At 35.6% G+C, this 16,416-nt stretch overlaps 3 protein-coding genes across 14 annotated transcripts; 1 reads left to right on the forward strand and 2 right to left on the reverse strand.

Annotated features, from left to right (window-relative positions):
* Positions 1-363: 363 nt before the first annotated feature.
* On the forward strand, positions 364-6,682 carry LOC147407328 (sulfite exporter TauE/SafE family protein 3-like). Its single transcript, XM_086435849.1, has 12 exons — positions 364-714; positions 940-1,099; positions 2,445-2,645; positions 2,984-3,052; positions 3,151-3,186; positions 4,448-4,506; positions 4,604-4,690; positions 4,936-4,986; positions 5,235-5,456; positions 5,798-5,891; positions 6,086-6,226; positions 6,306-6,682. Exons 1-12 carry the CDS (start codon positions 499-501, stop codon positions 6,386-6,388), a joined length of 1,419 nt encoding a protein of 472 aa, XP_086291975.1. The 5' UTR covers positions 364-498; the 3' UTR covers positions 6,389-6,682.
* LOC147407329 (Mitochondrial transcription termination factor family protein) lies at positions 3,158-15,190 on the reverse strand. 12 transcript variants are annotated; one of them, XR_015176758.1, is made up of 3 exons: positions 14,277-15,190; positions 13,681-13,742; positions 3,158-4,305 (listed from the first exon to the last, which is right to left on the reverse strand). XR_015176758.1 is itself a non-coding variant. In XM_086435850.1 (2 exons), the coding sequence occupies exon 1, from the start codon at positions 15,131-15,133 to the stop codon at positions 14,282-14,284; it is 852 nt and encodes a 283-aa protein (XP_086291976.1). In that variant the 5' UTR covers positions 15,134-15,190; the 3' UTR covers positions 10,145-13,742; positions 14,277-14,281. The 12 variants fall into 12 exon arrangements, 1 of the variants encoding a protein (XP_086291976.1); XR_015176760.1 differs by lacking the exon at positions 3,158-4,305 and adding an exon at positions 7,085-8,056 and having other exon boundaries at positions 13,695-13,742; XR_015176753.1 differs by lacking the exon at positions 3,158-4,305 and adding an exon at positions 7,085-8,056.
* Positions 8,543-8,977, reverse strand: LOC147407330 (RING-H2 finger protein ATL56-like). Its single transcript, XM_086432601.1, has one exon. It carries the CDS (start codon positions 8,975-8,977, stop codon positions 8,543-8,545), a length of 435 nt encoding a protein of 144 aa, XP_086288727.1.
* Positions 15,191-16,416: the final 1,226 nt, after the last annotated feature.

Consider the following 16,416-nt stretch of genomic DNA (forward strand, 5'->3'; position numbering starts at 1 on the left):
ATTCTCACAAGTCTGACGTGGGATGTGCACATAATCATAAATATATTTTCTCGTGATTCGAATAAAAATCATTTATATTTATGTATGCATATTCGCATAAGAACTGTGAGAATCACAATAAATACTATGTCACCCCAGCACGACTCTTAGAATTTAGAAAGGTCGGTAGGAATCAAAATTTTTCCACATTTAAGTGCAGTGTCGAAGAAAGTCAGTTCAGCATTTTTCCTTATATAATATATATATAAATTGGTCACCTGTCGCTTTTAGAGTGAGATGGAACCAATACAATACGTATACATCAGGCATTAAAGTTTAGACGGAAATGTTAAAAATCTGTGTATAAATCTCTCTCTCTCTCTCTCTCTCTCTCTAGTTTGTGAGCGTGGCTGTGGAAGTTGAAGAAAGAATTAAAAGGTGGGAGAAAGAAAAAAGAAAACTGAGATCCCCTCCAACCACCAATTCTGTGATTCTCAAGTATACACAAAAGCTCAAAAAATGGTTCGATTTGAGGTGAATCAGAGGGTTGTAGCAGTGTTGATAGTTTGTTGGGGCCTTATAATGGCCACTCAGGTGGGTAGAGCAGATAGGCCATTTAGAGCTCTTTTTGAAGAAAGTAAGGCTGACAAAGATATGGACCAACAAGGCTTCCTTATTAGACTCACCAGTTTTTTGTCACAGATTGGAAAGTCTTCCTATCGACATGTTTGGCCGGTAACTCTTTCTCTATCTCTGGAATCTGGATCTGCAAATCTCTTTTGTAATCTTGTATGTTTCGATGAACCATAAATTTTGTTCTTGAGTCACCTACGAAGGAAATCTTCTCTTCGTTGTTCTACTTGTACCAATTTCATTTCTTTTTTTTATATTTATATTTTTGTGAATTTCTTGAAAGAGTAAATCTAATGATTTGGAGGGATGATTTTGATGGAACTACAGGAGATGGAGTTTGGATGGAAAATAGTGCTTGGAACCATAATAGGGTTCTTTGGAGCAGCTTTTGGGAGCATTGGAGGAGTTGGTGGTGGAGGCATCTTCGTTCCTATGCTCACCTTGATCATGGGCTTCGACCCTAAGTCCTCTACTGCCCTTTCTAAATGTTGGTACCTTTACTCTCCCTCTCTCATTATTCTTTAATCAATCAATTAGGGCACACGTTAAAGTGCAATAAAATACACTTTGGGAATAAGCATCCGAAGCGTATTTTGGTAAAAATAATTTTTTAAAGCGCATGTTTAGCACAAAATCTAATTTCCAAAGTATATTTATTGCACTTTAAAGTTAGCCCTTGAGCTAAACGTTAACCAGACTCATTAATTAACATCAATCTTTGACTTCTAAGAAACCCAGCACCGCCCACAGACTCAACTTCTAACAACTCCAAGGGAACCTTTACTATCACGACAACTTTGAAAAATGTATCCAAAAAATAAAAAATTTCAGCATTGTATTTTAGTTTTAAATTTGGGAGTTCGTCCCTTTTCAACACATAGATCAAGCTCAAAAGGATTTTGTTTTTGAATTTTTTTTTCTTTTGAATATGAGCTATGTTGTTGGATTTCTAATTAGAGAATCATGTGAAACCAAAGACCATTAGAAAGATTTGAAATCTTACTAAATTAGCCATGGTAGCATGATTCATAAAGTAAGGTTTGTTCAAGTAACAAACTTGATAAAAGGGAGTTTTTGTAATAAAATTGCATTAGATAGGTCTGCTCGATATATTTCTCTTAGAGTTGTGCTGGGGTGACATAGGATTTACTGTGATTCTCACAATTCTGACGTGGACATGCATACATAACTGTAGATGGTTTTTACTCGTATCTTGAGGGAACACATCTATGGTTATGTGCCCATCCCACATCAGACTAGTGAGAATCGCAGTAAATGCTTTTTGTCATTTCAGCATTTTCCTTAACCGTTTTAATTTCCATCACCTGCTTCTATCAAATTTACCCAATTCAACATGCATTTGCAAATAAATGTCATTTTAAATTCTAAGACAGATAGGCCGGCATTGTAGGGTGGGTATTAATCAATGAAAAACACAAAACACACTTTGAAGTAAAATTTCCTGACCGCATCAAATTGTGGCATCCGAAAACATTATCTGATGCCACGGGGTTATAGAGGACAATTTTAAAAACTTTGAAAATTTTTTTTTTATAAAAAAAGACAGATTAATTTTGACAGTTGAATTTTAATTTTAAAATTGGGAGTTCGGTAGCTGTCCATTTTCAACACCTTGGATCAAATTCATTTTTTTGAATTCGAGTTTTCAATGAAATCTAGAAGGCTTTGGTGTTGGATTGCCAATGTGATAATCCATGTGGGCCCAACAACCCTTAGTAAGATTTGGAATCTTACTAAGTTAGTAAGGCTACTCTGGTTCCTATTTATTAATTTAATTATCATTATTAAGGTGATATATTTTTTTTCTACAGGTATGATTATGGGTGCAGCTGGATCAACTGTGTACTATAATCTGAGGCTTCGCCATCCAACACTTGACTTACCCATTATAGATTACGATCTCGCCTTACTCTTTCAGCCCATGCTCATGCTAGGCATCAGCATAGGTGTCACCTTCAATGTTATCTTTGCTGATTGGATGGTTATGATTCTACTTATCATCCTCTTCTTGGGTAAAATAGCAAAATTCTCATTCTTCTCAACCAAAAGCTTAGTCTTCCACTTGTTCATTTTCTTTCTGGTAAATTAGTTTGTGGTCTGTGCTTACAACTCTTGAATTTTCTGGTTCAAGTATATGACAGCAAATTTTATACTTGAACCAGAAAAGTCAAGAGTTGTAAACACAGACCACTTGTTCATTTTCTTTCTGGTAAATTAGTTTGTGGTCTGTGTTTACAACTCTTGAATTTTCTGGTTCAAGTATAAAACAGCAAATTTTAAACCCTTTATTTGCTTCTGCTTCATTAACTCAGAAGCTGATTTAACTCTCATTGTAAATTTATGGCGGTAGGTACATCAACAAAGGCATTAGTTAAAGGTATAGAGACATGGAAGAAAGAAACTATAATGAAGAAGGCAAGTTACTTCTTCCCCTACTATTTCTGTTTATGCTGTCTTTAATCTTCTCTCATGAACTTCATTAATGAAAGTTTTGGAATTTACCTCGTATTCAGGAAGCAGCCAAGCTGTTGGAGTCAGAGTTTAAACCAACTGGTTAGTCCATTCCATGAATTTTCTTTAGATTACTGGCTTAAAAGGAAATTGTTACTTCGGGTCTGTGTGATTGCAGGGAATATGAATTCCTCGAGAAAATGGTTGTAGGAAAGTGAATTTCATGGGAAAATGAATTGTTCCGATTTATTGCGTCTAGTAAAATTTCGAAAAGAGAGAGAGAGAGTTTTTAGTTCTGAGGGTAGAGGGAAGCAAGAGATAATGACATTCGGAAAGGGGGAATGATTTTCTTGGGGTTGGGGTGGGTAAACACTTTCCTGCCCAGGATCAAAAATCGCTTTGGGTGGGAAAATAACTTCCATGGGAAATTCACAATCATGCACTGAAAAATTGCAATGGTCAGTCAATTTTCCATGCACGGTCATACAGACCCTTCCATATAAGACAAGGGAAAGAAAATGCCAAGACTTTCATGAGTACTGAAAATATATAAGATCACTTCGGGAAGAAAAAATGCCAAATAAATAATTTGGGGTATTAAGTTCCTAATCATTTAGAGAAACCAAATGATAGTTTTAAACTGTTATATGGATTATATAGAAGCAAGAACCAGGGCCTCCAGAAAATGCCAGAGATACATAGCACTGTAGAGAATAAGATGCATTGTATCAAGGTGAATGAGATACACCGACACGTTGTCAGTGTATCTCATCACAAATAGAAGGCTGTGATGGAGGATATTCTAGAATATTTATTGATATTTAGAATATATCGATTAAGATATTCTAGAATATTATATTAGGCTAGTTTCCATATATCTTGATTGATGTAATCTGTATACCCTCTCAGTGTTTTTGTAAAATTCATCCAAGAATTTTCAATGAAATCAACTTTTCTTAAAACACCACAGTGCTATGGTTGTGGGTTTGGTTCCAGCTTACACAATGGAACAAAAACACTGAGAGAGGCCACATACATACATTCGTCTGACATTCCAATCTGAAACCAATAATAGAACACCTAGACATAGATAATAAAATACTCACCTCACCCCAAAAGGATGCGAAGAATGCGTGTCCCTTGCCTATGCTGTACCTGTAAATCGCGTTTGAGATGGTTTGAACCTACGTCCAATGGTCCCGGTCTCCCATAAACCAATCTCTGGAATAAAATTCAATTGGAAAGATTGTGTAACCAACTGATCTTGAGAAAATATAGTAACAATGCATAAATGAAAAAAATATATAAAAATAAAACTGGGGTCAAACCTCTCAAACCATCTATATTGTTCTTTGGATTTCAGATGATCCTGGACATTACAGACCACTATCCAGAGGGCCCGCTGCTTTTTCAGGAGATGAGGTAATTCCATGTGTGCTGAAAGCTACCATCTTACAAGCATACTCATTTACACCTCATTGATGTTCTTGCTGTCATCATAATCACCTTCAAATTCCAGGTTTCCCTGATGGAAAACGTTCGGTGGAAAGACTTTACGGTTCTTGTGTGTGTGTGGGTGGCCTTTCTTGTCGTGCAGGTGGTTAAGGTGAGCTGCTTTACTTAGTGAGGGAGCACACAAGTGAGAAATCACTTGACTTGGTTTCTTTCTTTTGCTTCTAATGAAGATTGTCATCTACTCTAAAATCTGACATTTCGACATAAAGTAATGGATTATCCTAGCATTAGATCTCGTATCCAAAGGGTTAAAGTAACAAAAGCTCTCATCTTTCTGACCAATATGCCTGCATCAATGATTACGTTATTTAACCCCTTTTCTGAATGTTTTTGCAGACTTACACTGTAACCTGCTCAACCGAGTATTGGATTCTGAACTTATTACAGGTGAAATCTTCAACCTGAAATAACCGTCCTTTCAGAAAATAATTAAACAGGTAAACAGATGTTACCCAACTTGCTATCATTGTTATTGACCTGAAAACAAATCTAAGGAGGTTCTTGGATCTGTTTCAACTGGCAAGTTTTAGACACTCTTAGCTGATATCGTAATTGGGCATGCTCTGAAGTTTTGAGTTCTTGCTTCATTTGCTGAAAAACTAGTGGGTTTAACATAACAGTTTTACAATGTAAAGGTACCAATCGCAGTCTCAGTGTCACTCCATGAAGCCATCTGTTTGTACAGAGGGAAGAGGGTGATTTCTTCTATAGGGAAGGAAAACACAAGATGGAAAGTGCACCAACTTTTTTTTTATTGTTGCTGTGGGATAATAGCTGGTGTGGTTGGTGGATTGCTTGGGCTTGGAGGAGGTTTCATCTTAGGACCTCTTTTTCTAGAGTTGGGAGTTCCTCCTCAGGTATGCCATAACTCTCTAACCATGCATCTGGTACTATCAAACTTTTCAATCCAAAAGATTTGGTTTGGCTCAGAGGACATTGATTACAGGAGAGATTCAAACATGATTATGAATTAAATTATAATTTTTCTGAAATTTTTTCAGAAAATTTAAATGAGAATAAATAACAAAATATATTAGAATCTTTTTGCGAAAAGAAATATAATTTACATAGTACTGAACCTCCCAAAATTATTGTTAATATTCCAAAAATCTCATATATTTGTGACAGGCTCTCAAAACATTAAGGAATCTTTACTCAGTTCATGGAGTTATCTTATAAAGTTCTAACTTTCTTGCAGGTTGCAAGCGCCACATCTACATTTGCAATGGCATTCTCGTCGTCAATGTCGGTCATACAATATTACCTTATAAAACGTTTCCCAGTCCCATATGGTGGGTAGACAAAATTACACTTATATAAGTTTATTAAATTTGAATCAAATCTCAAACAAATTGAGTCTGGGTTAACTGAAAATCTGGTGAAAGAAACGCCTAATGACTCCAATTACTTAATGTGTATGATGTTAAATGAAGTTTGATTACTACCTCAAAGTAATATTAAAAGGAAAATTGAACATCTCCTACAGCGGCATATTTCATTTTGGTTGCTACTATTGCTGCCTACACTGGACAACACATCGTGAGGAAGTTAGTAATGCTGCTAGGCCGCGCGTCTTTGATCATCTTCATCTTAGCTCTGACCATCTTTGTGAGCGCCGTTAGTTTAGGTAAAATAGTTCCATTTAACGTGTTTGAATTCCATCTCTAGTCTACAAAGGTTTTGAATATTTCTGTTCTTCACTGCAGGTGGGGTGAGCATATCAGCTGTGATTCAGAAATTGCACAACAATGAACATATGGGGTTTGAAAGTCTGTGTTCCCTATCCTAGACACGCCAAATCCTCAACTACTGTAACACTTATCAGTGACCTATAGCCACGATTTCTATTCTGGCGGTCAGCCAATTTCGTCCATTTATTTCACAAAGGTCTAGTTTATTATATGTTAGTATATCTTTTTTGTTTCCCCAACAATGGCTGTTGTGGCCCTACCCTACAGGGGAATCTCTTTGTGTGTACCACTCTCATCAGTATGTTTTATTTTTGTAAAGAACTTGCCCATGACATTTGTTCAAAGAATCATGTAGGCAATTCAATGGCAAAATACTTGCGCAAGGTGTCACAGTTTTCATTGTTATTGCTTATTAGCTAACTGAGTTGTAAATGTAAAAGTTTTGACACCTAAGAGTGGTATCTGCATACAATCGTACATATATTGCAACATGTTTGGGACCCAACATTAGATGGATTCTTAAGAAAACTCAAGGCCAAAATCAACCTCATCAATTGATCCCATTGTCCTATCTAATCATAAAAATTTCTTTTATATGGCCAACAAGAAAAATAAATAAACAAGAACAGCTCTAGAAAACAACAATAAGTCCACGTTGGATTACAACAGTCATCTAATTGGGTTTGAAAATTTTCCTTCAGGAAGTTTTTGCTAATATATATGCTTAAAATGTAATTCGAGCTGGTTATTGTTCAAAGATTAATTTAATTGTAAAAAGGGAACATTATCCTCAAGTTTCAATTAGGCAAACTAATGTGCTCCATGTCTTATTATAATTAGCACAAACATTTACTAAATATAACTGCAATTGAAATCTTTTACAGAAATAAAGAAAAGAAGATATGAAAAGTAGCCTTTAAAACAAAAAAAAATAAGATTAAAATAAATAAATAAATAAAAATTACTCTAATTCTTCAGAAATTTTATTTCCATTTTGAGAAAAGTCTTTGGTCGCTCCACAACAATATCCTCTCCTTTGTAGTGGCAACTAAACCTTCCTCTCCTTCAAGTGCAAATGCCTGGGGAACTATTCTCTTCTCCAGACCAAACACAAAATATTTTGGAAACGCTTTTAATTCATCGATACTCCTCTCCATCTTCTTCTCCAAATATTCAAACTTGGGCCTTAGATTATTCTCTTCTCAGTGTAACCAAAATTGCTGGCAACTGAGCACAAATCCTCGCAGACGCCTTGTACGAAAATCCTAAGTGCAAATGCCTTGAATTTGAGGAAATTTACAATGGAGAGGATTTGATCTAGGGTTTCAAGCCTCAAATTCACAATCGAGAGGATTTGATCTAGGGTTTCAATATGGGGAGAAAAACTTATTGCTGTTGTTAGATTTAGATATGATGCCTAGGGTTCTGAGGTATTGGTTATTTTGGTGGTGAGAAAAGTACGGAATTGGAGAAGAAGAAGGAACGAAAAGATTTAGGAATTCTGTTTGGAGAAATTGAGCACTGTTGGAATGCGAAGTGAGTTTATGATTTTTGGTTCAGAACTTCTCCTTGTTAGAGCTTGGGGGGAAAGATAACCAACTAGAAGAAACGGGGGAGTGTGCAAAGCATATACTACTGGGAGTTGGGTTACAATGTAACTTCGGATCTACAATTTTACGTCACGTGGCCAAATCACAAATAGTGCACTTAATAAAGTAAATCCAATGGAAAAGGATTATTCCGTTAGGATCATTCTTCAATTGGATCTGAAAATAATTGAAAAAATCAGAGTGAGCCGTAAAAAGAGTGCCATATGGCATAAAAAAAAAAGGCTTGGAGTTTACAAAATTTTCTCAGAATTTATCTGTATCAACCAAATAATTACCAAATCCAAACCATGACAAAATCAGTTCTGAAAGGCCCTATAACATCACCCATGTTTCAATTTTAATTTTGTGTGGGCATAATCAGAAAACGTCCACAAAAATATAGAATATATGTTGACATCCAATGCAGACAAACATGTGGGAAAAATAATAATAATATAAGCTATTTTCATGTTAAGTGAGGTAGCAAGCACATTTATCCAAAATTTCAAGCATGCTAACTAAGTTGCCGAATTCTAAGCCAACTTCTTCAATTTCTCAATAACTTGTCAAGATACGTAAGAGATTAATACAAAGGAAAGGGAAAATTTACATGAATGAAAGATCAAGAAGATAGCAATTTAACAGCCAAACGTACTAGCCAATTCAAACCAAATCAACTTTCAAGACCTCCAAACCAGCTCGAACTCTGATCTGTGTACGGCAAATTGGACATGTGAGCTTTCTCATCAACCAAGGGTCCAAACATTGTGCATGGAATACATAGCTACAACCAGGAAAAAATTGACACTGTTCCGTTAGTTGTATACCTTCCAAGCAAATGACACAACCCAAGACCGACCCAAATCCATAGCCGAAACTAGGGATTTCCCTCAAATCTTCATAAGAGAGCCCATAACTTGAATATCCTGTACTCATTGTATTTCTATATCCTTCATGGATATCATCTGAGGAATGCTCACCAATGCCTTGTTTTCGATCAAGAAACTCGATAACAAGATAGGAGATTAGAACATAGACAAAAAGAAGGGCGGCAACCCCAAATGTAGAAAGTGGAGGAGGAGGAGGAGATGAGACCATGGCGCAGTGACACAGGTACAAACACAGAGAGAGAGAGAGAGAGAGAGAGAGTACTTCACTACATTAAGTGGAGATTACTTAACCAAATCCACATTAAATGCCTAAACACTAAATGTCCAGTTGACTTTATTGGCGTAGAGAGACTGAAAGATTATTTATCTTGAAGAAGCGTCTGGGAAACATCGTAGCAGCTGATCATAAAATATCAAATTAATGAACGGTCCAAATTAAACAAGTTCATATAGATTGTATGGTGGTTATCTAAAGAAAATTCGTGATGACCACCACCTATTAGTGGTGGGGTGCCTAATTGAAGAGCAAACCCATCTTGCGCATAACTCCATCTATTTCGTAAAGAATGGAATGAAACTGACAAGATTTAGATTATTATAAGAAAGTCAATTTTCTCTTGCGTGAAATAGATATAACCCTCCTTTTTTGTTTTTTTTTTTTGTTTTTTTTTTTTTGTGAATATTTGAGATACTCTGCGTTTTCAAATTGATGATTGGCTTTTAATCTTCTATGAGAGATTAACTAAAAATGATTGAAAAATTACCTTTGTTTTCAGCCTAATGCAAATATCCCACCAGATCTTTTCCAAACAGATCACAATTTGATTATTTAATTGATTTCAATCAGATTTGTCTTCCAAATCCATGTAAAAAAAATTAAAAATAATAATAAAGAAAGGTTTACCTCAATGACTTTACCAAATAAAACACAAGGATTGACGATGATGGATTTCTTGAGAGAAAAATAAATAAATCAAGATTCTCAAGTTGTGCTTGTGAACGTACTCAATCTTGAGGGAACCACACAAATCAATCTGTTTTTTCTTTATGTGCTTCAAAGGGTAGAAATCACCCAATAAGACCGTTTTTGGTGCGTGTTTCCCCAATGGAGTCAAACAGCCATAGACTCATGCTTTATATTTTAATAATTATTAAGAAAAGGCTATTGCCTCACCAACTGTTCAACATAACACACAAATCAGTGAAATTAATTCAACCTTCTAATCTATATATATATATATATATATATATATATATATATATATATGAATTAACCTTTTCTTTTTGGTTGATATTAACATGTTACAATTCATGTGCCTATGATCAAAACTCTTTCGTCGGTTGCATCAAGAAGAAAACTTAAAAAAAATTGAAATTCGAAAAGATCAAATTATATCTCATCATCAAGGCCTGTAAGTCACAAAAACCTAAAACCTATTATTTTGTTGAGGCATAAGTTGTACTCCTCCAAACCGTCAGATAGAAGACCACATTATATCATTAATAAATCTAAAAGATTCATGAGGACACAATCAAAATTTTGTTAATAATCTCTTAGGGTATTCCGGCAAATCGGGCACGTTGGATTTGATCTCAACCAAGTACGAACACAAGCCTTATGGAAGGTGTGATTGCATGAGATAAGAACCCAGCATGGGTCTCCTTCTTTATAATCCTGCAAACAAATGCTACACTTGGATGAGTCATCACTTCTAGAGTCGGACTCGATGGATTTCTGTTGATTCTGCCATATTTGCGATGTTTGCCTGGAAAGCAGTTGTCCTATTTCTCCATGTTTGTTTTTGGTGATTCGACCAGCATTGGATTGATTACCAAATAGAATGAAAAGGATAAAAGCAAGGATAAAGGCAAGAATGAACATTATGAGAACAAGAGCAAATATCAACTAGAACGAAAAAGTGATGAACTGTGATCTTTAACAGGGAGCAGTAGAAATAGGAGTTGAAGAAGAAATTGGTGAAGCATAAAGCTGCATGTGTGATTTTAAAGAAGAAAAAGATGAAATTTCCGTCTATGTAAAGTGGTATGGAGAGAGAACTGCGGGTAGGTATAGAGTTTCCTTCTGTAAATCCTAGTGCCTTATTAATAAATAAAGTAAAGGGCAAGGTTTTAGTATAGAAAGCAGTGTCAAAATTAGAAGGTTAGTAATAGTTTACATAACTAAAGAATGCGTATTTGTTATGGGAATCATAAGTGGCAAGCCCCTACTCAAGATGTGAACCCCACAATAGGCCTAAGAAATATAATTTAAAAAGGGGTGAATAAGAATTTAGGGGTTTCAACAGGTCTATAGACCATATTCATAATCGTAACTTAATTAAAACATCAATTCTGGTTCTCATCAATTTTTATTCTGGTCTCAGATCCTTGGAATTAGAAGTAACCCTATAAATACTCGATATACATCGAGTATCTAATAAGATATTATTTTTTAATGAAGAAAAAAGATGGATACCCGACAAGATAGACAACTGTTTTTCAATTAAAAAAGCTATCTTGTAATTCGTCGCTTCATTGTTGATACCAATAACAAATTCTTCAAGCAAATCGAACTTTTGGGGAAAAAAAACTTTAGAAAATTTATGATATGGAGTATTTGTTTGTAATGAAATTGAGGCATAAGGAATATGAATAGACGTTTATGTAAAGAAAAAGTAAAAAATATATAAATATTATATTCGTTTAAGATTCTAATTTTTGTTAAGTGACCTATAAAAAAAATTTACTTATAAATACCTCTCAATTAATATTTAATTTGATTACTAATGTTCTTAAAATAAAATAAATCGACTAGTTCCTAGGATGACTACTCAAAACTGAATAGAAAAAGGAAAGCTGCTATTGGTAAAAAAGTTCCATTCTACCATCACAAATGTTGGTTCAAGTTATTATCTCATCATTACAAAGAATTATAACACATTCAAACAACTTAGTTTGAATTATAAATCCTAAATCTAACAATTGGAAATCAAAACCGAAAAGGAGAGAGTTTCTATTGGCACCCAAACTTTTACTGTTTCTCAACCATTGACTTAATTTTATTTTATATATTTCAATCGGGGTGTAATAAGTAAACGATGGGGTGCCAATAGCAGCTCTCCATAAAAGAGATAATAGTAGGCCACTAGTAGCCTAGGTTTAGGATAGCTGGGTACCCACAACCTTAACGTAGACACATCCTCCGGATTTTGGTGAATATTAGAGATTCCAAACAAATGACACACCCCTTCTGACCAAAGTCTTCTCCAGAGAATAGCTAACAAAAATATTACATTAAAATCATGGTATGTTTGATTGCATGGAAAGTCACTTTCCATGGAATTTGAAATCCATGGAAAATTAGTTGTGAAAAATAGGTAGGGTTGGAAAATCAAATTCCATTGTTTGATTTCACTTGGATAAAATCATGGAAAAATATGAGAAAAAAAAAGAAGAGGAGAAGGGGAAAGAAGATGAGAGGAGGGGGAGAGGAAGAAGAAGATGACGAGGAAGAGGGAGGGGGGAGGATGTGGCGACGAAGGTGGCGGCGGCGGCGGCAACGGTGACGACGGCGACGGTGGCGGTGGCGACGATGGCGGCGACGGAGGTAAGTGAGGAAGATGGGGGGAGAACGTGGTGGTGGTGGTGGTGGTGACGGAGGAGATGAGGGATGGAGAAGAAGGAGAAGAAGAAAAAGAAGAAGAAGAGAGAGAGAAGGTGGTCGGAGACGAAGCCAACGGCGACGGCGATGGTGACGACGGCAATGACGACGACGACGAGGTTAGTGTAATGGTGGTGGTGGTAGGGAAGAATTGAGGATGGAAAATATGAGTGGATTTCATTTTCCCACCCATATGGGTGGGAAAGTGAAATCCATGATTTAGTGGACTTTTTAAATGGGGTGGAAAATGAATTTCCATTTCCATGTGCAATCAAACACTTGAAAAATGTCATTTTCCATGGAAATTGATTTTCCACCCTATTTTCCATGTGCAATCAAACATACTACAAACCTCTGGATTTTTCTCCTAAATATCTGTGATTTTCAATTTTAAAGGGTATAAAATTGTAAACATAAGATTCCTTGGTAACTTTCGACTCTAAGAACTGTTGTGCAGAATTGGCTCGTATTCAGTTTGAGTCTGATCAAAATGTGAATCAAATCTCAAACAATTTGAGTTTAGGTTGACTAAAATAGACTGAGTAATTGGAAAAAGTAAAATGAAGAACCCCTATCAACTCCAATTACTTCATTTATATGTTAAACCCATCATCTGCTGCAGTGGCATATTTCATTTTAGTTGCTACTATTGCCGCATTCACTGGACAACACATAGTGAGGAAGTCAGTGATGTTGCTAGGCCCTGCATCTTTGATCCTCTTCGTGAGCACCATTAGTTTAGGTGAATAGCTCTATATAACGGTGGTTTGAGTTGAACCTCTATTTAGCCTATACAGAAGGCGCTAAAAACTTCACTCTACATTAGAGGAGGAGTGGGCATAGCAGCTCTGGTTGAGAAACTGGGGGCACAATGAACCTATCGGACTTGAAAGCTTGTGCTTCCAGTCCCACGATTTCTATTCACAAGGTCATTTTTGCCCCTTTATATCGCGGTAGTCTAGCTTATTATGTAAATGAAACTTTTTTGTTTCCCCGCCAATGGCTGCTGAGACCCTATCGGCAGATCTCTGTGTACCACCCCTCGTTAGAGTAGGTTTTCTTTCTGTACAGAACTTGCCCGTGACATTTGATCAACGAATCATGTAGGATGTACATTTTCATTGTTTTTAGATCACTGAGCAGTTGTACATGTGGATTTTTGTGGGTCTAGGAGTGCATTTGCTGGCAATCACACATATAGAGCAAACTTCAAAACTAAAACAGAAAAATGAAAAGTTAAAAATTCCAACCTTCTCAGACGAACCTTGGAGGGATAACTGGAATAAGCCATCCTTCTCATCCTTTTCGAACACTGCAACACAAGCAAGCAAAATGGGTTGGGACCCTCTGTTAGATGGATTCCGCATTTCAACCAAGAAATTTCCAAGGTCAAAATCAACCTGATTGGTTGATTCCACCATTTTATCTAACTATAACATTCTTTTATATTGCCAACAAGAAAATAAAATGGAAAAAAAGAAAATCTCTAGAAAAAATATTGTCTACTTTGGACTACAACAATCCACAATCATTCAATTGGATCGCATTTTTTTATTAACCGGGTAGTTCTTGACACAAGATATGCTTAAAATGTAATTCGAGCCAGTTAATGTTCCAAGATCACTTTAATTGCAAATTGTGAAGGAAAAAAACAAAAAAAGCATTATCCCTAAGTTACAATTGCTTTTAATTGGAGAAAAACCACATTTCCTGCAAAGCTAAAACTAATGTGATCTAGATCTCCTTACAATTAGCACAAACATTTACTTAATATAACTGCGATTGATCAAAGCAAAAAATTAAGAATAAAGATTTTTTTTTTTTTTTTAAATTACAAATTCTTTACCAATTTTATTTCCATTTTGTGTAAAATCTTTGATCACTCCACAACAACATCCTCTGTAGTGGCAACTGAACCTTCCTCTCCTTCAAGTGCAAATGCCTTGGGACTATTCTCTTCTCCAGACTAAACGCAAAATATTGTGGGAACGTTTTTAATTCATTGATACTCCTCTCCATCTCCTTCTCCAAATAATCAAACTTGGGCCTCAAATTATTCTCCACACTGTAACCAAAAATTGCTGGCAACCGAGCACAAATCCTCGCAGACTCCTCGTATGAAAACCCTAAGCTCTCCAAAAACCTGATCTTCGACACAAGCTTTTCTATACGAGTATTCAGTAAATGAGCATTTAGAGAATTGGGATAATTGAGCTTCTCTAGACCTAATTTTCTTAGAAAAACTAGTGTCGGTCTCAAACAGAAATCGACATTAGATAATAGGATCTCGGGGCATCGAAGAATCAGACCGCAAGCTTCGTAGGGAGATGCAGAGAGATCGATTGTCAATAAGTCGAAGACTGGGTGGAAGTGAATGGGGTCTATGTGGGAAGAGAAGAGTTTAGGGCAGAGGAAGGCGAGTCTCTGAATTTGGGGATCTGAAAATCCTTTGGATTTGAGGAAATTAACAATGGAGAGGATTCGATTTAGAGTTTCTGAATCTGGGGAGAAAAACTTATTGCTGTTGTTGTTAGATTTAGATATGATGCCTAGGGATTTGAGGTATTGGAGATTTTGGCGGTGAGAAGTACGAAATCGAAGGATAAGAGGAGGGTGTGGAGGAGAAGAAGAACGAAAAGAGTTAGGGTTTCTGTTTGGAGAGATTGAGCAGACCGCTGGGATGCAAAGCGAGTAGAGATCCATTTTTTTATGTCTTTTGGGTTATGTTTTACAGGCTTACAGCTTAGCGGGAAAGATAACTAACTTCCTCGTAACAAACAAAAGAGGAGTGCCGAGCATTTAGTACTCCTGGGAGTTGGATTGCAAGGTAACTACGGATCCACATTAGCACGTCACGTGTCACTCTATCGCCATTCATCATAAGAGAGACATGTTTGGAATCAGAACCTATCCATCCTTCTATCATTCGATCATCCCAAATTTTACCATCCGTTGAGGTTATCTATCAATCTTTCAAAATCACTACAGCCTCCCATCTAAAATTGCGTTGGAGTTTGGCTGGAATCAAATTCACGGAAGTACAGGTTGAATTTTATAATTATTGATGTATTCGAGGCTTTTAAATCATTCTTAGTTACAACTCAGACCATAAAAATGATGAACTCGGCAATATAAATTCATGAATTGGGCATTAAGTGATGAGGTCAACAATAAAATTGTTGAAGTAGACAACAAAAAGTGGTGAACTTGATATTATAAATGCAATTCAATTTTTTTTTTTTTTTTATACTGAATAAATCTTTTAGAAATACCCAAAACCCATATATTTTATAAGTAATCATAAAAGAAAAATAGAATTTCAATTTTATTCTTCATGAAAAGAAATTATATCTAAATACTCAAAATTAAGAGCATATAATTCTGCACTTATCATCACATTATAAAAAAAAAATGATCGTAATCATAATCATCATTGGAAAATCTAATTATGTGTAGAAGATTTATAAAAGGGTAGAGTGGGAATTTCAAAATTTTTTACAACGTGAGATGAAGTCCAATGATTATTAAGAAAAGAAAACTTTCCTAAAGGAACTATTTAGAGATTGCCAAACACTTAAGGACAATTTAAAAAGAAGTCTCTCGGCAAAGGTCCTTTAAATAATTTTCCCTAAAATGAATCCAATTCATAGGGAAAATTGAAATAATTGATTCGCTATGATTTACTATTTTGATCGTTTGTGGCTATGTATATTGGGTCAGGTTCCCTTGACTCGTGAAGAATGGTGATTCATGAAAAAGTAAATGATCCCAACCGTTTAAACACAAAATCCAATGGTTGAAATTTATCTTTAGGATAATCATCTTTGGGATATGTGTAATCAAGATTCTCATAAATCTCAATTATTGGTTTTTATATTTAAACGGTTGGGATCATATGTTTTCTCATGAATCATTTTTCATGAGTGAAACGGATCATATATAATTTAAGCATGTATAAGTTAAAGTAAAACTACAATGCAATGTTT

The sequence above is a fragment of the Akebia trifoliata genome, chromosome 3 (genome assembly GCF_017979445.1).
Source record: "Akebia trifoliata isolate Shusen 1 chromosome 3, ASM1797944v1, whole genome shotgun sequence".
Classification (NCBI taxonomy): Eukaryota; Viridiplantae; Streptophyta; class Magnoliopsida; order Ranunculales; family Lardizabalaceae; genus Akebia; species Akebia trifoliata.

What these genes read in the sequence shown, in the direction of transcription:
- LOC147407330 (XM_086432601.1), bottom strand. Translation starts at nt 8,977, where the DNA reads ATGGTCTCATCTCCTCCTCCTCCTCCACTTTCTACATTTGGGGTTGCC.
- LOC147407328 (XM_086435849.1), top strand. Translation starts at nt 499, where the DNA reads ATGGTTCGATTTGAGGTGAATCAGAGGGTTGTAGCAGTGTTGATAGTT. An exon ending in CTCTACTGCCCTTTCTAAAT is followed by an intron (nt 1,100 to 2,444) that starts GTTGGTACCTTT and finishes TTTTTTCTACAG; the next exon opens with GTATGATTATGGGTGCAGCT. An exon ending in TGTGAGCGCCGTTAGTTTAG is followed by an intron (nt 6,227 to 6,305) that starts GTAAAATAGTTC and finishes TCTTCACTGCAG; the next exon opens with GTGGGGTGAGCATATCAGCT.
- LOC147407329 (XM_086435850.1), bottom strand. Translation starts at nt 15,133, where the DNA reads ATGGATCTCTACTCGCTTTGCATCCCAGCGGTCTGCTCAATCTCTCCA.